Here is a 24,946-nt window from a genome sequence, read left to right on the forward strand (position 1 = left end):
GTCAACAACAATTTAAAGTTCATGATGTTATTAATTTCTTAAACAATGAGAATCTACTAATATTTGCCATTATGTAGGGCCGAGAATGCAAAGCCCTACTGAAAGTCCAAACTAAGGTGATAATAGTCCTATAAGGAACAGCCGGTAGGGCTACAGTCTCACCAGAGACCTCTATTTGTTTTAGTGTAATCAACATACAGACTGGCCAGTCTCGTACACAGAATTATATGTCAGATGAACCAGCCTACGTCCAGCAGATCAAGGCCCTGGGGGATAACACGGGGACACAGGAGCTCTGTAAAGTCTGTGTCCTTCTCAGAATCAAGGTGAGGTCACACTGTTACTATGACAATAACTCTAATGTAAGCTGTATTTCTCAGGGATGTTAGAAGCCGTTTTTTACTATCAGCCAACCACAAAGTCTCTTCACAATCAGCATATAATTCTACAGTTGGCAATTTAAATGAATACAGAAGAATTGAGTTAATTGACCAGTCTCAGTTAATGTTTGTACAGTCGTTAAAATGCACATAAATGTGTAAGTGTAACAAAGGCAGAAAAGTTTTACTTTAGAGCTAAGTAATTTCCTCCGTAACAATCAGAATTTTGAGACAGAAGATAAGATCCAGCATGATTATTTCCTTACAGAGAAACCCCATCATAGGAGACAAATTCTCCAGTCGACACGGACAGAAAGGAATCTGTAGGTACGTAGTTGGAGAAAACCTTTTAATGTTTAAAATACATTGAAGTTATTTCTTTATGGATATTTACATAAATCAAAATACTTCATTTTTTGCAACATTTTTAAAATTTACCTTACATAATAAAATACCTATAACATGGTTTGTTTTGCAATAAAATCAGACTTCTCTTTTTCTGTTGTTAAGATATTCTTGTAACATATCACTTCAAAATTTTAAAGGTCAATGCAAGCAAAAATATAGTTGATTTATAATAATGTATACAAATTTAATATTCTATGTGATTTTAATTATATTCTGAACTGTTTAAACTTTGCATATCAAAACATCGAAGTTATAAGAAATGTTATTATTAATACCCTCAGTATGATGTGGCCAGCAGAAAACATGCCATTTACAGAGAGTGGGATGACCCCTGACATCTTATTTAATCCCCACGGCTATCCCTCCAGAATGACGATAGGTAAGGAACTACTCGGACTTGTTTTAGGCACAACTTTATTGTTGTTAAATTGTATTTGTAAAATTTGAAAATTTATGACATCATTATCAACTGTTACGTGCAAATTTGCTATTTTTGCATCTGAAGAGAATGCACATGAAAAATTGTTTTTGACCTGTCAAAATAAAGTGCTTTATAGTTACTGCCTCTTAGTATAATCCTTATTGCTTTGTCGACAGGAATGATGATAGAGAGCATGGCAGGGAAGTCTGCAGCCCTCCACGGACTCTGTCACGATGCCACACCTTTTCAGTTCTCGGAAGAAGAACCTGCTATAGATTACTTTGGTAGAATGTTGGTCAAAGGTAAGGACACTGAATGGATGAAGTGTTTTTATTAAAGCCAGTTATTAATACCATGGTACAGAGAGATTTTTCAGTGGTATATCATATTTCTTTCTGTTTCATTTACAATCAGTGATAAATACCATGGTACAGACAGATTGTTCTTTGGTGTATTTTTTTGTTTACAGCTTGTTAGCTCACCTGAGCCGAAGGCTCAAGTGAGCTTTTCTGATCACATTTTGTCCGGCGTCCGTCTGTCTGTCTGTCTGTCCGTCTGTCCGTCTGTCCATCTGTCTGTAAACTTTTCACATTTTCGACTTCTTCTCAAGAACCGCTGGGCCAATTTCAACCAAACTTGCCACAAAGCATCCTTGGGTAAAGGGGATTCAAGTTTGTTCAAATGAAGGGCCACGCCCTCATTCAAGGGGAGATAATTGAGAATTAGTGAAAATTTGGTGGTATGTTTTAAAAATCTTCTTCTCAAGAACCACTGTGCCAGGAAAAATGAAACTTATGGGGAAACATCCTCAGGTAGTGTAGATTCAATTTTGTTCAAATCATATCCCCCGGGGGTAGGGCGGGGCCACAATGGCCGACCAAAGTTTTATATAGAAATATATAGGAAAATTCTTTAAAAATCTTCTTCTTAAGAACAGCAAAGCCATAATTGCTCATATTTATATGGAAGCATCCCCAGGTAGTGTAGATTCAATTTTGTTCAAATCATGTCCCCCGGGGGTAGGGCGGGGTCACTATGGCCAACCAAATTTTTATATTGAAATATATAGGAAAACTCTTTAAAAATCTTCTTTTTAAGAACAGCAAAGCCATAGTTGCTCATATTTATATGGAAGCATCCCCAGGTAGTGTAAATTCAAGTTTGTTCAAATCATGACCCCCAGAAGTAGGGCGGGGCCACAATGGCCGACCAAAGTTTTATATAGAAATATATAGGAAAACTCTTTAAAAATCTTCTTCTTAAGAACAGAAAAGCCATAATTGCTCATATTTATATGGAAGCATCCCCAGGTAGTGTAGATTCAAGTTTGTTCAAATCATGTCCCCCGGGGGTAGGGCGGGGTCACTATGGCCAACCAAATTTTTATATTGAAATATATAGGAAAATTCTTTAAAAATCTTCTTAAGAACAGCAAAGCCATATTTTCTCATATTTATATGGAAGCATCCCCAGGTAGTGTAGATTCAAGTTTGTTCCAATCATGACCCCCGGGGGTAGGGCGGGGCCACAATGGCCGACCAAAGTTTTATATAGAAATATATAGGAAAACTCTTTAAAAATCGTCTTATCAAGAATAGCAAAGCCATAATTGCTCATATTTATATGGATGCATCCTCAGGTAGTGTAGATTCAAGTTTGTTCAAATCATGACCCCCGGGGGTAGGGCGGGGCCAAACTTTTGGTTTTACACTTTTCTGTAGTATTGTAAACCAATTTCTACTTTTTTCTAGCCACAATGCTCGGGTGAGCGATGTGGCCCATGGGCCTCTTGTTATAATTACCATTGTACAGAGAGATTGTTTAGTAGTGTGTCATATTTCTTTTTGATTACAGCTGGTTATAATTACCATGGTACAGAGAGGTTGTTTAGTGGTGTGTCATATTTCTTTGTTTACAAGTGGTTATGATAAGGGCCCCGCAAGGATTTGCGGGTGCCCTATAGTAATCACTGTCTGTCCGTCTGTCTAGCTTTCTGTCTGTCCGTCTGTCATGCTTCCATCCACAGATTTTCTGTTTTTTTTCTAATAACTTTTTTTATGGTTGCCCAATCAAGTTCAAATTTGGTATGATAGTTCAGTAGGCAGAAATACATATTTTGCTGCTAAGTTTGGTTCTCTATGTCTTCTGGTTTGGAGCTGGGGGGTGGGGTAGATTCCTTAACTATGCATAAGAATGAATGGGCAAAGAGAGATAACTGCCGAGAATGTTTACTTACCATTTTAACCTGGAAGGCTGTGCAATTTGTCCTTTGGGATTAATTAACCTTCTACATGAAGAAAATCATAAGCATTATCTTTATCTGTCACATTGAGATTTATAACTGTACTGCCTCTGTCTGCAAATGAACTTTGTTTTGAAGTTAAGGTCAATTTTGAATGATGTGTACATTCTCTGAAATATGGATTTAAAATAATGTTCATACTTTATTTTGGTTAAAATACTGTACACAATGATTTATGATAATTTCATTGAATTTTAAAATCAAGATATATATTAAGATATCATTTTTTATTATTACTATTTTATTTTTTAATTATTTATTTATTTTGCTGCCTTAATGCTGTTAATTATAACAGGTAATCAGGTAATAACACCATTCTGTCAGAGAGAAAAAAAGTTCTTATTGTAAATATACAGGAAAAGGATGAGAGAGCAGTACTATTAATCCCTTGGGATTAATTATCTAGCCTGCTGCAGAAAATTTAGAGGCTTATCTTTATCTGTTACATGAAGATTAATGAACATTTTTGTCTGCAACTGATGTTTGTTTTGAAGTGAGGTCAACCCTGGGTGATATTTGCATTCACTGAAGGCTTGCATTTTATAAAACACCTGCTTAAATCTTTTTTAAATACACATTTAATTTAGTTTTTTCAATAAGACATGAGGTTTTCCCTGTTTTATTAGGTCACCTGAGTAAACTCAGGTGACCTATTGCTATCTGTTTTCGTCCGTCGTCGTGCGTTGTGCGTTGTCCATTAACATTTGAACATTTTCAGCTTCTTCTCTGCAACCACTGAACCAATTTCAACCAAATTTGATACAAAGCATCTATTGGTGAAGGGGAACAAAAATTGTGAATTTCATGATCCCTGCCCCCTTGGGGCCTGAGGGGTGAGGCCAAAACCACTAAAATTAATGCAATCTTTAAAAATCTTCTTCTTTACTCCTGGACATCAAGTAGTCAAACTGTTTGCATGATTGTAACCAGCAATGAGTCCTCTACCAAAATTGTGAAATGCATGGCCCTGGGGTCAGGGGTTCCAGTGCTAGGGTGGGGCTAAATAAGTAGGTAGTGAAAATGCATTATTTCTTTGAAAATCTTCTTCTCTGCTCCTGGGTATTAACCCTTTGTGTGCTGACTTGTTTTACGTGCGCTGTAACCTCAGGACTGAGTTGTTTTGTAATATCAACAAAATTATCACAATGGTGTACTAAAATGCAAATATCTAAAATTGTTGACAACCAATTTGCTTGAAATTTGGCAAATATATAGCACATGTTGTGTTTTTTAATATTTACTATTTTTTTTTAAAAATCTAAAATTTTATGTTGCCATGGAAACCAAATTTTCAAAAAAAAATTATTTTTAAATGACTTTTTAGCATTTTAACTATATTTTTCAGAGAAAATATTGCACTTTGATGAAAAAAAATAAATCAATCGCTTTAAAAATTCAATTTTAGTTTAATATTATGCAAAAAAAAATTAATTTAAACAATAACTCAATGATAAAGTCAATGTTATATATATATATATATACCGTTATGTTGTGAAAAGTCATTGTATACTTATCTGAGTAAGGGATATATTCATATAGGTTTAAGTGAATTTTGATTCAAGTTAATGGATTTTTTTTCAGATTTTAACTAAAAAGAGTATAAATTGAAGATTCAAGTAGCCTGTAAATATAAAACCAGTGATTATTTTAAGAAATATGGGCAATCATATAAGAAAGTATGATCCTCAAAGAATATGCAGTTTTCGAGGTTGGGAAATCTTGGAGCAAATTGGCACAACAATCAACTAATTGCTGTTACTAGTATTCATTTTCAAATTAAAGCAGTCAATATGTGAAATAAATAAAAAAAATAATAAAATAACATTTACACTAAGTTATAGAGGTCTTATTTTCTAATGACTGGTATCTAACAGCCCTAAATATACTCTAGTAATTCTCAAATCTTTTTTTTTTATTTTGCTTTTATTGAAGAAAATGCATTTCTCCATGTTATTTGTAAAGTTTACATATTCATCAACTTTCCTCCCACAGTACTTCTCACTCTGTAAGAAATGTGGCATTTATTTTAGAAGTTTTATTCCTGGCTGGCAACAATAATTGCCAGCAGGAAAACCAGTACTTTAAATTTTAGAAATTTAAGCACCTTTAAAGACTTCGTTCAATGTGGTCACTGGTGAATAAAAGTTTTGATTTTTATGTTCCCCAAACGAAGTTGGGGAACATATTGGTTTTACTCTGTTTCTTATTATTATTATTATTATTATTATTATTATTATTATTTTTCTTCTTCCTGGGAAAATTTTGTCCACGAGTGATCTTGTAAACTACACATCCGACTTAGGTAAAACCTTTTTAGGGTCAGTAGGCATGTTATGTAGAGTTGCCAAACAAAGGTCATTTTGCGCGCACGTGCTTGCAAGAGCGCGCACGTGCAACATGTGAAATTACCAATATAATGGATATTGCCGTAACTTTTCTATTTTTTGATGAATTTTTTTGAAACTCATAATGTAAGGATACATTAGTAGTATGGACAAGATAGCATGGTCAAAATAGCAAGATCTCACGCGAATGCACGTGCGCATTGCTCTGATTGGCTGAAATTAAAGTCTCAATATCTTTCTTGTTTCTTGTCATAATCCTTTGAAATTTTGAACATAGTCTTACATTATGAAGATCTACCACATGATATATAAAAATTTTCATGAAAGCATGTGCATTTGCGCGTGCTGCAAGCTGATTGGCTGAAACTTTAAATGGCAATATCTCCTTTGTTTTTTGACGAAATTCTTTGAAATTTAAAATATAGTCATGCATTAGGATATCCTACAAAATGATATAGAAAAAAATCATGAAATCACGCGCATGCACGTGTGCTGCAATCTGATTGGCTGAAACTTTAAATGGCTATTTCTCCTTTGTTTTTTGACGAAATTCTTTGAAATTTAAAATATATTCATGCATTAGGATATCCTACAAAATGATATACCGTAAATCTGGAAATTTTTACGTCGATTTATTTTTGCGAATTTGGGTCAAAAAGCTGTTGATTAATTTTTACGCTTCAAATTTTTGCGAATTGTCACTGGTGCTAAAAATAAAAATCACTGAAGATTTTCATATTAGGTTATGTTTCAAATAATATGCCTAGTAAGAATACTACCAATATACTCATAACGTGGCAAGATATTGCAAAATCGCTCCGAAACAATTTTGATAAAAATACAAAAGGATTTGCACTGAAAAATAATTTCTTAATCAATTCTAACAAACATTTTAGAGGTTGTGTATGCCTTTTAACCTCAAGTATAATCCAAATGAAGAAAAAAACCGGTATCACTAATTTTCCCAACGTTTGGTTTTTTTCTACCTAAAATTTACACGCCGCGTTTACATTTGGAACTTTCTACATGTAGTAAATGTAAACGCGGTTTGAGTTATCGCCCGTGTTGATACACGGTTAGATAAAATGACAGTTCTCTCTTTAATGGCAAATTAATTGATGAAAATAATTAAAAACGGGCATACTGCCTCAGTGCTTGTCAAATCATAGGACGATATTGCATATAATGAGGGCAATTTACACGCACGGGTAATTAACTTGTAGTTATATAGTAGACTAATGTAAACAGGTTTCTTTTAAAAATAACCAGTGCTTACCGACGCCTATTCACTGAGTTAAAAAACGACACGAGTTCTCAGAAAAAAAATTCTTCACATATAGATTTATTTTTAAGAAAAATATTTTTGCGAATGCAATGTACACGCAAATTTGCTAAAAATTTATCTACAGTAAAAATTTCCAGATTTACGGTAGAAAAAAAATCATGAAATCACGCGCATGCACGTGTGCTGCAATCTGATTGGCTGAAACTTTAAATAACTATTTATCCTTTGTTTTTTGACGAAATTCTTTGAAATTTAAAATATATTCATGCATTAGGATATCCTACAAAATGATATTAAAAAAATCATGAAATTACGCGCATGCACGTGTGCTGAAACTTTAAATGGCTATAACTCCCTTGTTTTTCAACCAAACAGGATGGGATTTAGAACATAGATAGATGTAAGGGACTCCTACAAGAAGGTATTATCATAATGCACGTGCACGCACGTGCGTGCATTTGAAACGAGTATGTTTAAAAATACTCTTGAATGAGTGATTTTTATTACTTTTGGACTGAATGCTCTAATATATAGTATATTGAAATATATAAATAGTGTAGACAAGATAATATGGTCATAACGCACATGCATTCACATGCGCTTGGGTGCAATGCTAAAAATTGAATATAATTGATATCCTTCTGGGAAAACATTGTTAAAGTCAAAAATGCACAGAGTTTGTCTTATTTAATGAAACTTACAGGGGATATGGCACCGAAAGGGAGTTGGGGAGCGTTTGGGGAACATCTGTAACGATTCCCGTTACAATTAGCACTAGTTTTCAATTGATTTTAGTTAATGATGGTTGACAGATATGTACCATAATATCAATCAATATACATGTATTATGAAATACTTTTAAGTTTATGCAAGTCTAATGGTATGGGTCATGGATATAGGCCAAGTAAGCTCAGTCAGTAGAGCATCTGACTGGTGAGGCCCCTTCTTAGATTCATGGTCCAGCCGTGCATTTTCTCCTTCCTTGTTACATATTTGATGCTATTGACCACTCTGGATTTGCAAGTGAAAGTCCTGTCAGCGGCTAATAAGAATTTGGGTTGTGTATAAAGGATAAAGATAACTTTAAGGAGGGATATGTAATGGTTGTGCTATGGGTATCAACCTGGGTTGCTCATTCGGTAGAGCACCTGACTAGTGAAGCAGGGTTCCTGTGTTCAATTCCTGGTCCAACCATAGTTTATACCATACATTTTCTCCTTTCCTATTACACAAATTTTAAATGTGCCTGAATTTTTACTTCAACAAAAAATATTATTCCTAATACTGTATACAGGGAAATTTTCGCCCCCATTTTATTTTTGACCCTTTCACCCTCTCCTTGATTGGGTGAATTCAAATTACACCTCATAATTTCCTAAACAGAACTATGACTGGGTGAATTTAAAACAGGGCAAAATTGTTCACAAGTTCAAAAGGGTGAAAATAACACGGGGCGAAAATAACCCTGTATACAGTAATGAAATTTATATTTTATTTCCACTATGGGATTTCTTTGTATTCTTAGTAACTATTCATATTTTCATATTTAAAAATAAACATATCTTTGGAGACCAAAATGTAATCTTTGTTGATAAGTAATTGTACAGGAATTTGCATTTTTGAAGAAAAAAAATTTTGACCATCATTAAAAAAAATTCTCACAGCAAATCTTAGCCTTTTTCTGTATTCATTTACTGTTACATATCTAGAAGGGATGGAATGTAGAAGCTTCTTGGGCCTTATAAATTTGTAAACTAGAGGACATATTACATATTAATAGGTGAAAACTTGTACAGTGTGTACTTTTGAGGTTGAGAAGTACAATTCCTACAGTAAAACTCAGTTATAACGAAGTCACTGGGACCTATGAAATTACTTCACTATATCTGTAATTCCTTATAACTGTATAAAAAATCAATTAAATTTATTTAGCTGGCTATCCAAATTGACTTCGCTATATCTGTAAATTTGCAATATTCGTGTTCGTACTAAACAAGTTTTGCTGCATTACCCAGTCTTTATTGTAATTTATTGAACAGATGTACATGCAAGTCCATACGATTTACAAATTACTCATTCTAAAGACTCTGATCTCCTTCTTATGCCTACACAAATGACAATTCATCTTAATTTTAAACTGTAGAGATACCTTTTATTTAACCAGTGAATTTTATAATTTTGTGTGTGCATGTATAGGTTGGGGCAGTCTCACTGTTTTTGGTTTTTGATAAAATAAAAATAAAAAGTGGAGGAAATGTGCAATTTAATCCACATGCTTTATTCTGGCAAAAGTCCATTTTAAAGAAAAAGAAAATTTCTCCCTGATACATGTTCTTAAACTTGGTTTTAAAAAAATTCTGATACATGTAGTACCAATTATTTTCACTTACTAATTAGGTCCCATGCAAACTAGAGTATGTAAATGCCTTGAAGAAATCTAACTCTAAGATACCAAAGATCCTGGAACATATTTTCGTTTTGAAATTATTGAGAGTCTATATAACCCTCATCAAGGAAATAAAATGGTATTTTATTACTTACTGAAATAAAACAAATACCACAGTTTACACAAATGACAGTCATTTCAGGGAAAATCAGCATTTCAAAATTTTTTCATCACTTTTTACCATTTTCATGTATATGCACATGATCAAATGCATCAATGCATCTTTTCTGATAACTAGCTTACATTTGAAGACACTTTATAGAAAAAAATCAAGTTTATTTTTAATTTTTAATTGTGCTAAAAATTTTACAATTTATCATATACCGTTATAAAAAAAATATTTGAAAGTTTTCCCAAATAGATGGAACATCAAGCAGCTTTAAACTAGAATTTTTAGGTGTAATTAGGGCCACTTAATTGACTCAATGGTTGTCAATTATAAAATTCATATTGTGTATATTTCGAATACGTGTATCATGAATTAATTTTGCTTGATCACAAAAATATGCTGATGGATATATATTCTCGTATATATCTCTTTTTCACTCACTTGTTAATGCAATAACTCATTGGAAAATTTTCTACAATGTTCAAGGTCCTCCACATTTATTACTTTTATTAGATGGAACCTTTTTTATCTTTCAACATTTTTGAAATGGGTCTTTAGATTTAAAAAAAAAATGTTTACTTATTTATTTGTTTATTTATTGTTAAAAAAAAAACAAATGCTTTTAATTAACAAAATGCTTCAAATTATTTTTTGTTAACCTTTATTTCAAAGCAAAGCTTGATTTAGGTATGTAAACAACGTGCACAGAAAAACGTCTGTGAATTGCCAGGTTCAATCTCGCGCATTATTGTTTTCATTTAGACGATGTATTGTATGTCTACTTACAAAACACCAAATAAACAAATAATAACTGCCGTATGTCCAAAATATAAAACTTTGCAGACCATATAAGCTCTCGATATGCTTCAGACTGAAGTTCTGTAGCATGTGCACCCTACTTTCGTTTTAACAGGAAGAACTTCGCAAGGTTAAGGTCAAGTCAAGTTAAACAAAGTTTTTCTGCTAAAATATCGACAATTTCTATGTAATTTTATGTCTACTAGCTCAAATTTATTAGAATTATTAATATTTGACTATTCTGGGGATTTATTTCTTTATTTTTCATTATGTTAGAGCTAGTTAGTAGATATTTATTACATGCGCGTTTTTTCCCTGTTTCCAAAAATAGCGGACTGACTTTCTTCGTAACAAACGCCAACACCTTCACTTTAAATCACAATTTCAAAAATAATTCGCATATTTTCACATCTTAATTACCTATTTTTCAATGTATTATGGTTTTATAATGCATATTGATAGATTCTTAGTAATTCACAACTCATTTATACGTTTTATACAACGTTTTATGTTACGAAGCGCTAATTCCACACTCAGACCCAATATATTGGGTTCCCGCACGGTAGCGTTTGTGACGTCAGACCCAATATATTGGGTTCCCGCACACAAAGGGTTAAATAAACCAACTAAGTACATAGTTATGATGAGCAAGAGTGCCTCTACCAAAATTGTGAATTTTATGGCCCCAGAGTCAGGGGTTCTGGTGTTAGGGCGGGGCTCTATTGATTATATAGTGAAAATACATGAATTATTTGAAAATCTTCTTCTCTGCTTCTGGGTATTAAATAAACTAACTAAGTACATAGTTATAATGAGCAATAGTGCCTCTACCAAAATTGTGAATTTTATGGCCCCAGGGTCAGGGGTTCTTGTTTTAGGGTGGGGCTCTAATGATATATAGTGAAATGCATGATTTCTTTGAACATCTTATCCTTTGCACCTGGTTAACATGCTAATGATCTAATTACATATTTAAGGCCAGGATTTATTTTATTTTCAGTTTTACAAACCCTCCGCTCAAGGTTTTGAATTTTCAGAAAAAATTTTAAAAAATTCTTTCCGATGTCAAATTTGAGTCGGGATCGAGATTTCAAATTTACGAACTCGCACTTCCAGTTTTACGATGAAACGGCGGGTAAATAAAGCTGAGAAGATAGCTTGGTTTAGTGTAAAATTCATCGATAAGAGTGCCATTCAAAACGTTTCACCCGTTCAAAGGACAAATAAAATGCTGACGACTTTGTTGCACAATATCATGCTGGTGAGATAATTATGTATTCGTTTCAAAAGTAACTGTCTGTAAATTATTTTCCTCCCCCAGGTTTTAAACTGCCCGTGGTAGCTATTGCATATTGCCAGCGACATTGTTTAGGTCTCTGTTATAGCTTACAGTCTAAGCATCATTCTTCAGGAAAGGGTTGCTTATGCATCAGATGTAATGAATATAATGAATAAAACTATGGGAGAAGTTAAGTCCATTTGAGGAAGAAATAAACAATAACTTGAAGAAATAAAAAAAAATTCAACTATTAAAAGGCAAGAATATACAAATATATACAGGCATATAGTATCATTTGTATCAGCCAGAAAAATTATTTTACACTTAATTGAAAAAATGTTCACCCTAATCCCCAATACTCCCTGTCTGTTTTATGATAGGAATTATAATTTTAGAGATCAAGTAAATTTTAGAACAATGTCTACACATTCACCTAACACATATTCAAAAAATGAAGATATATTGAAAGACTTCTAAAGAATTGATTTTTTAAAATATATTTTGATCAACATCACAAAATTTATATAACTGGCCCAAACTGGCAGATGATGAAATAAGCAATTAAATGTTCTACTTTCCTATTTGTAAGCATTATGTGTCCAGTGGTAAGGAGCCTATTAGGATAGCATAAAAAAAGAATGTACAAATGTTAATAATTGATTTATCAAAAAATTTTTTTATTTCCTTCTCCTTTGGGACTTTTTTGTTCTCATGTTCAGAACTAAACCTAAACATTAAAAAAAATGCTGGCCTTATAATGAAGAAAGGGGCCTCTTTCAAAATAGATAATTTCAGGACTGCTGGGTCAGGGATACCAGGGGGGTACTTTGACTAAAAATAAATTAATGCTTTGAAATCTGCCCTTTGATAAGCAATGGTGCCTCTTTCAAAATTTGTGAATTTCATGGCTTTTGGATTAAAACACGAACCAAATACAATCGCTGGAAAGTTGTTACATGATACTCAGGTGACCTATAAGGCCCGTGGGCCTCTTGTGTAAATACAAGTTTGCTATTTACAGGGTTTTTTTTTAGACATTCAGGAATTATCTTGAAAATTTAAAAATACAGTTCTTACTTATAATTTTCATATATATATTTTTTTAGGTCACCTGAGTCACTCAGGTGACCTATTGCTATCTGTTTTCGTCGTGCGTCGTCCGTTGTGTGTTAACATTTGAACAGTTTCAGCTTCTTCTCTGAAACTGCTAAACCAATTTCAACCAAATATTGTATACAGCATCTATGGGTGAAGGGGAACAAAAATTGTGAATTTCATGGTCCCTGCCCCCCTGGGGCCTGAGGGGTGGGGCCAAAACCACTAAAATCAATGAAATCTTTAAAAATCTTCTTCTTTACTCCTGGACATCAAGCAGGCAAACTGTTAGCATGAATGTTATATCTATTGAGTCCTCTTCCAAAATTGTGAAATTCATGGCCCCAGGGTCAGGGGTTCTAGTGCTAGGGTGGGGCTCTATTGATGATATAGTGAAAATGCATTAATTCTTTGAAATCTTCTTCTTTGCTCCTGGGTATTAAATAAACTAACTAAGTACATAGTTATGATGAGCAAGAGTGCCTCTTTCAAAATTGTGAATTTCATGGCTCCTGTGTCAGAGGTTTTGCCATTTGGTGTAAGGGGGGGGGGGCTCTTTTGATTATATAGTGAAAATGCATTTATTCTTTGAAAATCTTTTCCTTTGCTCCTGGGTATTATGCTGATGATCCAAGTATATATATTTATGATGAAAAAATGTGCATCTAGCAAAATGGTTAATTTCATGCCCCCTGGGTCAGAGGTATCGGAGGGGGGGGGGGGGGTTACATAGTCTGAAAATAAATTAATGCTTTGAAATCTGCTCTTTGGTATTAATCAACCATTTATGATGAAATAAAATTTATGATAAAATTTCCAAAATTTTGAAATCTGTGGCTCCAGGGTCAGTGGTTCCTTTGGGGTGGGGTGCACAAAGTTGGGGTTATAAAGTGGAAGTGCATTTTCTCTTTGTTGCTCTGATCTACCTTCAGATATTAAGTAAATAGCGTAAGTATGCCAAGTTTATAATTATGATAAGCAATGCTGCCTCTTTCAAAATTGTGAATTTCATGGCCCCTGGTTTAAAACACGAATCAAATTCAATTGTTGGAAAGTTGTTACATGATACTCAGGTGACCTATAAGGCCTGTGGGCCTCTTGTTTAAAAATATAATCAAGTAAAACTCTCATTCAGTGAGTTGCACTCTTATATTTCTACCCCTCAGCGGGCCCTTGCTGACTGGTCAGTTTTCTAGTTATCATGGTACAGAGAAATTGTTCAGTGGTGTATCATTTTGTTTCTTTTTACAGCTGGTTATAATTACCATGGTACAGAGAGGTTGTTTAGTGGTGTGAATGGACTGGAACTGGAGGCAGACATCTTTATTGGAGTGGTTTACTATCAGAGACTCAGACACATGGTGTCAGATAAATTCCAGGTAGCTGCATGGAAAAACTAAAACAAGAGAACAAAAATGATATTTCTCTCTGTCACCCATTTTCATTCTAGCAAAGAGAAAACAAAGTAATGCATACTGAAATGAATACTAATTATGTTGAGATGAATTATTAAAAATTGAAGTCTTCCTATGTTGAATGTTAGGTCAGAACCACTGGTCCTGTTGACCCCATCACTCAGCAGCCGGTCAAAGGTCGTAAGAGAGGGGGCGGGGTCAGGTTTGGAGAAATGGAGAGGGATGCCCTCATTTCACATGGAACGTCCTATCTCCTTAAAGACAGACTACTGGACTGCAGTGATATCTCCAGGGTAAGAATACATATAAACTGTGATTGACTGCTGGACTGCAGTGATATCTCCAGGGTAAGAATCCTTTAAAATGTGACTGACTACTGGACTGCAGTGATATCTCCAGGGTAAGAATACATAAAAACTGTGATTGACTGCTGGACTGCAGTGATATCTCCAGGGTAAGAATACATAAAAACTGTGATTGACTGCGGGACTGCAGTGATATCTCCAGGGTAAGAATACATAACAACTGTGATTGACTGCTGGACTGCAGTGATATCTCCAGGGTAAGAATCCTTTAAAACTGTGATTGACTACTGGACTGCAGTGATATCTCCAGGGTAAGAATCCTTTAAAATGTGACTGACTACTGGACTGCAGTGATATCTCCAGGGTAAGAATCCTTTAAAATGTGACTGACTACTGGACTGCAGTGATATCTCCAGGGTAAGAATCCTTTAAAACTGTGATTGACTACTGGACTGCAGTGATATCTCCAGGGTAAGAATCCTTTAAAACTGTGATTGACTACTGGACTGCAGTGATATCTCCAGGGTAAGAATCCTTTAAAACTGTGATTGACTGCTGGACTGCAGTGATATCTCCAGTGCAAGAATCCTTTAAAATGTGACTTACTACTGGACTGCAGTGATATCTCCAGGGTAAGAATACATAAAAACTGTGATTGACTACTGGACTGCAGTGATATCTCCAGGGTAAGAATCCTTTAAAACTGTGATTGACTACTGGACTGCAGTGATATCTCCAGGGTAAGAATCCTTTAAAACTGTGATTGACTACTGGACTGCAGTGATATCTCCAGGGTAAGAATCCTTTAAAATGTGACTGACTACTGGACTGCAGTGATATCTCCAGGGTAAGAATCCTTTAAAACTGTGATTGACTACTGGACTGCAGTGATATCTCCAGGGTAAGAATCCTTTAAAACTGTGATTGACTGCTGGACTGCAGTGATATCTCCTAGGTAAGAATGCATAAAAACTTAGATAGACTGCTGGACTGCAGTGATATCTCCAGGGTAAGAATCCATAAAAATTATGACTAACAACTGGACTGCAGTGATATCTCCAGGGTAATATTTGATCAAAATGTCGTTTGCAACCAATTGCAAAATTTTTGTTAAATAGTTTACCAAAAAATTCTTTATAATTTGGGTATGTATAATGCCAGTAAGGTTAAGTTGGTTACTCTGCCTTAATTCTCATGGCATCAGAATTTATAAAGTGATTTTAAACATTACTTGTACATGTATGTGGATTGTTTTTGAATTTATTAAGCAATAGTGATTTCTTTGCAAGACATGTGCATGAAAACTGCTTTTAAAAAAGGAAGGTCAAGATCTAGTAAATAACCTGAGACTAATTTTTTGGTGCTGGATCCATTATGACGTCATAATCAATTTCCAACTTTCTTTTTCCCGTACTTTACGGCTTTAGCAGAATTATGTAGAAAATAGGGTATTTTCATGTCATTCAATTTGAAATCATTTGAAAAGTAAACTGGATACCTATATTAAATTTGATATTAATTTAAAGAAGAGGCTATGAACATACTAATTACCGTTTTCTGAGAGACTGTAGGCAATCTGGATACATTTCCTTTGCCGAATACGAAAAAAAACTCAGATTTTCATGACTGGTTTTCATTAAAAATAACAGTTTCAAATACATATTTTCATCTTGTTTACCTACAAATTATGCCCCGAAACACCTTATTTGACCAAGCTAAAGTTGTAAAGCATCAATAAAGGAATTTATTTCTCAAGTTTGATAAATCTGTAGGCACCTTTCATTTACTAGATCTTGACTTTAAATTAAGTTGATTTAGAAACTGGAAACTTCCCTCAAACTAAGGAAAAAGAATGCACAATGTAAAATAAGTTCAGAATACTTCCATGCATGTCACATTTTAATGGGATGCGTTTTATTATCATTACAAAATGCTACCAACAATACAGCTATGAAGTTGATGATACTCTGTCTAGACGTTCATTACATTGAGATCCTCCTTCCCATTTCATTCAGGCACATGTGTGTATGGACTGTGGCAGTATTTTATCTCCCTATCTGGAGAGGCCCTCTATGGGATCAGTAGCAGACGTCTCAGAAAAGGTCAGACGATGGAAATGTCGGGCCTGCAAGAAAACAGACTCTGTTCAGATTGTCACCATTCCTTTTGTGTTCCGATACCTGGTAGCTGAACTTGCTGCCATGAACATTAGAGTGAAGTTAGATGTGGCCCCAGTTAGCAGACTGGTTTTCATTAAAAATACACAGTTGGGGTCAAAAAGTTTGAGAGTGGTGCTGATAATACACAATTGATACCGAAACAAATTATTTGACCAAGCTAAAGAGAAAGCGTGTGCAATAAAGGAAATTATTTCTCAAAATTGATAAATCTGTAAGCAATTTTTTACTAGAATCTTGACTTTAAATTGAAAGTTGATGTTAAAAGAAACTTCCCTTGATACTAATAAACAAGAATGCACCCGTGTAAAATAAGTGCAGAATACTTCCATGATTTGACACACTTTAATGTGCGTTTTATTATTTCATTACAATTAATTACCAACAATAGAGCTATGAAGTTATCTGATACCTATATCAACACGGGCGATAATTAAATTGTGCATTCCTAGAAAGTCCCATTTCATTCAGGCACATGTGTGTATGGACTGTGGCAGTAATATTTTCTCCCATTGGAGAGGCCCTTTTGGGCATACACAACCTCTAGCAGAATTCAGAAAAGGTCAGAGATGGAAATCCTTTTGTAATATCAAAAAACAGACTCTGTTCAGATTGTCACCACGTTCCTTTTGTGTACCATTAATACTAACTGGGCATATTAGCTGAAATTGCCGCCATGAACATTAGAGTGAAGTTTGTAGCCCCAGTGACCAGCAAAAATTTGAAGCGTAAAAATTAATGGTGGGGTTAAAAATGGGTGAGAGTGGTGCTGATAATGGAACAATTGATACTGAGAGGGGAGTGATTGAATGTGGAGAGAGAGAGAGTTAAGCTAGTGAAAAGAGCTACCTTCATGATGTGCAATGTTTATTAAATGTTGAGTTTGGTTGAAATAATTCAAGTTTGTATAATAAGGGTGTGTAAAAATCATTGTTTTCTGAAAGTGGTGAAGTATATCTTTGCAGAATAAATACATTATTTGACAGACTTTTATTATTTTCTCATTATAGAATACATTGTAAACAAAGTATGTGAGTCATGGATCTCATAAATTATACAGAAATATGTGTTCTCTGCCGTCCGCAATACACTCAATGCTGACGTCGGATGAAGGCGAGAAAACTTTGGATTGAAATTCAAATTTTAAACAGCATTACAGATTACTTACACATTCATGAACAGAGTTGAATGCATTCAATATAGAAATTAAAATCATATCTACTGTCCTTTGATGAACCATTAATACTTTCTCTCAGAGAATAGCCTAGGTGGATTGAAATGCTTTCTCTCCGCCGTCCGCGCTTTATACGACGCGAATGGCCGAGAAAACTGGATTGAAATTCAAATTTCAAACTGCATTTCAATCCACTTCTGAAAACCGAAATTCTTTACGCCTTTTCGTTGGAATGTTTTATTAAATAAGTGTATTAGCTTCAACGACATTAAAAACGAAGGTTTTTATCGCCTAAATCTCGTGGTTTCATTGTACATATACATGTATAACATATCGTATAAAGGCAAGTAACACGAACAGAGTGAAATGGCTATGATTCATTTGAAGGGGGGGGGGGGGGGGCATATTTTCCTGATCATACCCAAAGTGGACTTGACAGATTAGTTATATAAACATTCATGAAGATAGTTGAATGTATATAATACAGAAATTGAAATAATATCTACTGTCATTTTGATAAACCGTTTGATTAAGACTTTCCCTTGGAGAATAGCCTAGGTGGATTGAAATGCTTTCTTGAAAGTTGCATTTCAATCCAGTGTTTTCTCGGCCGTCCGCAATACACTCAAGGCCGACGTCGGAGAAAACATCAATGTTTTCTCGGCCGTCCGCGTTTCATACGACGCGGACGGCCGAGAAAACATTGGATTGAAATTCAAATTTCAAACTGCATTTCAATCCACTTCCGCAAACCGAAATTCTTTACGCCTTTTCTTTGAAATGTTTTATTAAATAAGTGTATTAGCTTCAACGGCATTAAAAAAGAAGGTTTTTATCGCCTAAATTTCGTGGTTTCATTGTACATATACATGTATAACATATCGTATAAAGGCAAGTAACACGAACAGAGTGAAATGGCTATGATTTACTTGAAGAGGGGGGGGGGGGGAGGGCATATTTTCCTGATCATACCCAAAGTGGACTTGACAGATTAGTTATATAAACATTCATGAAGATAGTTGAATGTATATAATACAGAAATTGAAATAATATCTACTGTCATTTTGATAAACCACTTGATTAAGACTTTCCCTTGGAGAATAGCCTAGGTGGATTGAAATGCTTTCTTGAAAGTTGCATTTCAATCCAGTGTTTTCTCGGCCGTCCGCAATACACTCAAGGCCGACGTCGGAGAAAACATCAATGTTTTCTCGGCCGTCCGCGTTTCATACGACGCGGACGGCCGAGAAAACATTGGATTGAAATTCAAATTTCAAACTGCATTTCAATCCACTTCCGCAAACCGAAATTCTTTACGCCTTTTCTTTGAAATGTTTTATTAAATAAGTGTATTAGCTTCAACGGCATTAAAAAAGAAGGTTTTTATCGCCTAAATTTCGTGGTTTCATTGTACATATACATGTATAACATATCGTATAAAGGCAAGTAACACGAACAGAGTGAAATGGCTATGATTTACTTGAAAGGGGGGGGGGGGGGCATATTTTCCTGATCATACCCAAAGTGGACTTGACAGATTAGTTATATAAACATTCATGAAGATAGTTGAATGTATATAATACAGAAATTGAAATAATATCTACTGTCATTTTGATAAACCACTTGATTAAGACTTTCCCTTGGAGAATAGCCTAGGTGGATTGAAATGCTTTCTTGAAAGTTGCATTTCAATCCAGTGTTTTCTCGGCCGTCCGCAATACACTCAAGGCCGACGTCGGAGAAAACATTGGATTGAAATTCAAATTTCAAACTGCATTTCAATCCACTTCCGCAAACCGAAATTCTTTACGCCTTTTCTTTGAAATGTTTTATTAAATAAGTGTATTAGCTTCAACGGCATTAAAAAAGAAGGTTTTTATCGCCTAAATTTCGTGGTTTCATTGTACATATACATGTATAACATATCGTATAAAGGCAAGTAACACGAACAGAGTGAAATGGCTATGATTTACTTGAAGAGGGGGGGGGGGCATATTTTCCTGATCATACCCAAAGTGGACTTGACAGATTAGTTATATAAACATTCATGAAGATAGTTGAATGTATATAATACAGAAATTGAAATAATATCTACTGTCATTTTGATAAACCACTTGATTAAGACTTTCCCTTGGAGAATAGCCTAGGTGGATTGAAATGCTTTCTTGAAAGTTGCATTTCAATCCAGTGTTTTCTCGGCCGTCCGCAATACACTCAAGGCCGACGTCGGAGAAAACATCAATGTTTTCTCGGCCGTCCGCGTTTCATACGACGCGGACGGCCGAGAAAACATTGGATTGAAATTCAAATTTCAAACTGCATTTCAATCCACTTCCGCAAACCGAAATTCTTTACGCCTTTTCTTTGAAATGTTTTATTAAATAAGTGTATTAGCTTCAACGACATTAAAAAAGAAGGTTTTTATCGCCTTAATTTCGTGGTTTCATTGTACATATACATGTATAACATATCGTATAAAGGCAAGTAACACGAACAGAGTGAAATGGCTATGATTTACTTGAAGAGGGGGGGGGGGGGGGGCATATTTTCCTGATCATACCCAAAGTGGACTTGACAGATTAGTTATATAAACATTCATGAAGATAGTTGAATGTATATAATACAGAAATTGAAATAATATCTACTGTCATTTTGATAAACCACTTGATTAAGACTTTCCCTTGGAGAATAGCCTAGGTGGATTGAAATGCTTTCTTGAAAGTTGCATTTCAATCCAGTGTTTTCTCGGCCGTCCGCAATACACTCAAGGCCGACGTCGGAGAAAACATCAATGTTTTCTCGGCCGTCCGCGTTTCATACGACGCGGACGGCCGAGAAAACATTGGATTGAAATTCAAATTTCAAACTGCATTTCAATCCACTTCCGCAAACCGAAATTCTTTACGCCTTTTCTTTGAAATGTTTTATTAAATAAGTGTATTAGCTTCAACGGCATTAAAAAAGAAGGTTTTTATCGCCTAAATTTCGTGGTTTCATTGTACATATACATGTATAACATATCGTATAAAGGCAAGTAACACGAACAGAGTGAAATGGCTATGATTTACTTGAAGGGGGGGGGGGGGCATATTTTCCTGATCATACCCAAAGTGGACTTGACAGATTAGTTATATAAACATTCATGAAGATAGTTGAATGTATATAATACAGAAATTGAAATAATATCTACTGTCATTTTGATAAACCACTTGATTAAGACTTTCCCTTGGAGAATAGCCTAGGTGGATTGAAATGCTTTCTTGAAAGTTGCATTTCAATCCAGTGTTTTCTCGGCCGTCCGCAATACACTCAAGGCCGACGTCGGAGAAAACATCAATGTTTTCTCGGCCGTCCGCGTTTCATACGACGCGGACGGCCGAGAAAACATTGGATTGAAATTCAAATTTCAAACTGCATTTCAATCCACTTCCGCAAACCGAAATTCTTTACGCCTTTTCTTTGAAATGTTTTATTAAATAAGTGTATTAGCTTCAACGACATTAAAAAAGAAGGTTTTTATCGCCTAAATTTCGTGGTTTCATTGTACATATACATGTATAACATATCGTATAAAGGCAAGTAACACGAACAGAGTGAAATGGCTATGATTTACTTGAAGAGGGGGGGGGGGGGGGGGGGCATATTTTCCTGATCATACCCAAAGTGGACTTGACAGATTAGTTATATAAACATTCATGAAGATAGTTGAATGTATATAATACAGAAATTGAAATAATATCTACTGTCATTTTGATAAACCACTTGATTAAGACTTTCCCTTGGAGAATAGCCTAGGTGGATTGAAATGCTTTCTTGAAAGTTGCATTTCAATCCAGTGTTTTCTCGGCCGTCCGCAATACACTCAAGGCCGACGTCGGAGAAAACATCAATGTTTTCTCGGCCGTCCGCGTTTCATACGACGCGGACGGCCGAGAAAACATTGGATTGAAATTCAAATTTCAAACTGCATTTCAATCCACTTCCGCAAACCGAAATTCTTTACGCCTTTTCTTTGAAATGTTTTATTAAATAAGTGTATTAGCTTCAACGGCATTAAAAAAGAAGGTTTTTATCGCCTAAATTTCGTGGTTTCATTGTACATATACATGTATAACATATCGTATAAAGGCAAGTAACACGAACAGAGTGAAATGGCTATGATTTACTTGAAGGGGGGGGGGGCATATTTTCCTGATCATACCCAAAGTGGACTTGACAGATTAGTTATATAAACATTCATGAAGATAGTTGAATGTATATAATACAGAAATTGAAATAATATCTACTGTCATTTTGATAAACCACTTGATTAAGACTTTCCCTTGGAGAATAGCCTAGGTGGATTGAAATGCTTTCTTGAAAGTTGCAGAACGAATGTAAAAAGTGTACATGTTCGATAGAGGTTAAAAGTTTTGAGTTGTGCCATTTAGTCATGCAGTCAGTCACGAGGGTAAATACATTTTTTTTAGAAGTGTTGTAAAATTTTCTAAATAAATCTACGTGATTGCACGCATGTAGTCCTTATTTTTTGGGGTGGTGGTGGTGGGGGGGGGGAGTCAAAATTCCATCCCTCTAACCCACCCACCCCTCTCTCTAGACAAATTCTGTTAAATCACCCCACCCCAGCCCATCCCCAATTGTAGTAGTCTATTTAATTAAAAAAAATATTTTAAAAGTTAGGTGGAACTCAACCTCCCCAACACACGAATAGGATTTTCGAGTTTGTTCAGGCAAGTGTCAAGTTATTTTCTCTGGGCTACCCTTTTCAAAAATGATGACGTTGAATTCCCGACTGTAACAAAGAAAAACAACAAGAGGCCCAAGGGCCTTGAATTGCTCTTCTGATAAATGATACAATCTATCCGAAGACCCAAGATGCATCAACTGACAAAGTTTGATGATTCTTAGCCAGTTAGGGCTGAAGATATTTAAATGTAACTGTAAAATACTATAAGTAGGTCATGGTGACCTACTTTTGGATTGAAATTTCCTGAGGACACAAGATGCATTAATTGACAAAGATTGATGATTCTAAGTCAATAAGTACTTGAGATATCCAAAAGTGGGTCACAGTGACCTACTTATTGGTCAACATTCTCTGAAAACCCAAGGTGCATCAACTGACAAAGTCTGACAATTCTAAGCCAATGTACCCTAGAATACTTAAATATAGCCATAAATGTCACAATTAGGTTTGACCTTTTTCATGATCATTCTAAGAACCCAAGATGCTTCACATAACAAAGTTTGATGATTCTTAACCAATAAGTACCCGAGATACCTAAATATAGCCATAAAATGTCAAAAGTAGGTCACTGTGACCTTCTTTTTGGTTGACATTCTCAGAAAACCCAAGATGTATCTACTGACAAAGTTTGATGATTCTAAGCCAATCAGTACCTGAGATATTCAAAAGTAGGTCACTGTGACCTACTTTTTGGCAAAATTGCTCCGAAAACCTAAGATGCATCTACTGACAAAGTTTGGTGATTCTAAGCCAATAAGTACCTTTGATACATAAATCTAGCCATAAAATTCAAAAATAGGTCACCGTGACCTAATAGAATTTTGAAAACCTAAGATGCATCAACTGACAAAGTTTGATGATTCTAAGCCAATAAGTAAGATACACAGTAAATATAGCCATAAAATGTCAAAAGCAGGTCACTGTGACCTACTTTTTAGTCAAAATTTTCTGAAGACAAAAGATGCGTCAACTGACAAAATTTGATGATCGTAGGTCTCAAGGTAATCAAAATATGCCTTTTAAACAATTAGGAAACAAATGCCTGCAAAGTTCAAAAAGTATGTCATTGTGACTTTTTTTTAATAGATATGGTTTAAGATTTCAAGATGCATCAACTTACAAAATTTGATGATTCTAAACCTTTCAGTGTCTGAAATAATATGATTAAATGTTTTAAAAAGGATTAGTCATAAAATTCAAAAAAAGGTCAAGGTGACCTACTTTTATGTTGACGTTGTTTGTGGACCCAAGATGCACCAACTGACAAAGTTTTATGATCATAGGCCTTAAAGTGCCAAAATATGCCTCAAAATCAATTTGAAAACAAAAGCCCGTAAAATTTAAAAAGTAGGTCACCGTGACCTACTTTTGTATTAATGTGAAGTCCTGAGATGCATCAACTTACAAGATTTGATGATCCTAGTCCTTATAGTCAGCAAAATATCAACGTTTTTAATAGATGTAAATTTTGGTCAACTTTGAAGTGACCTTGAGACCACGCCCTTTCAGGGTGATGCCTTGAACAATTTTTAATCTTCAACATATCCCGACCCTTGTATGTAAGTTTGGTGAAAATCTGCCTTGTGGTTCTGGAGGAGGAGATTTTTTAGCAACCAGTAATTTTGATATTAATATCCTGATTATCTCCCCCTTGTTTTAGGGTCCCACCCCTAGTTTATTAAGTAAAAATGGTAGCCCTTGGGCCAAGGATACCCTGTGACAAATTTGACAATGATTGGCAAAGAGGTTCTTGAGTTATGGCCCATATTCTAAAAAGTTAACGCACACCGCACACCGCACGACGCACACCGCACAAATGGCCATAGCATTAGCTCTTTGAGCCTTTGGCTCAGAAGAGCTAAAAACAAAAAAACAAAACAAAACAAAACAACAACAACAAAGGAAGAACAAATCCTCCAATGGGTCAAAGTAAATTCGCTGAACTGAGGAGAGTCATTACACAGGCACCAAACTCGCCTGAATTTTTGATCCCCTAGTATATTATATTAAAGAGTATACTAGGGGGTAAAAAAATCAAGCGAGTTTGGTGCCTGTGAGCCATTACCTTCTTAAAATAATCTGTCATTTCTCATTTCTCAATGAAATGTAAAAAGGTAAATTATTGTTTATATTATAGAAGTTATTTGTCAAAGTAAAAAAAAAAGGATAATTTTAGCGATTCAGTGAAAGTGTCACCATTGGGAAACAAATGGCTGTTTGCGTGGTATATATCGGTATTTAGTCTGACCGCTTCCTACAG

The 24,946-nt window shown here is 34.9% G+C and overlaps 1 protein-coding gene across 1 annotated transcript in view; it reads left to right on the forward strand.

Annotated features, from left to right (window-relative positions):
• Positions 1-16,900, forward strand: part of LOC134256644 (DNA-directed RNA polymerase I subunit RPA2-like) — a 37,145-nt gene extending 20,245 nt beyond the window's left edge. Inside the window, exons 24-30 of the mRNA XM_062739326.1 lie at positions 185-326; positions 649-707; positions 1,070-1,167; positions 1,386-1,511; positions 14,120-14,247; positions 14,412-14,576; positions 16,604-16,900. Coding sequence (XP_062595310.1) covers positions 185-326; positions 649-707; positions 1,070-1,167; positions 1,386-1,511; positions 14,120-14,247; positions 14,412-14,576; positions 16,604-16,900 — 1,015 coding nt within the window. The remainder of the gene's footprint in view (positions 1-184; positions 327-648; positions 708-1,069; positions 1,168-1,385; positions 1,512-14,119; positions 14,248-14,411; positions 14,577-16,603) is intronic.
• Positions 16,901-24,946: the final 8,046 nt, after the last annotated feature.

This window comes from Saccostrea cucullata, unplaced genomic scaffold (genome assembly GCF_032062105.1).
Source record: "Saccostrea cucullata isolate Sc308-1 unplaced genomic scaffold, CSIRO_AGI_Scuc_v1 ctg1729, whole genome shotgun sequence".
Taxonomy (NCBI): Eukaryota; Metazoa; Mollusca; class Bivalvia; order Ostreida; family Ostreidae; genus Saccostrea; species Saccostrea cuccullata.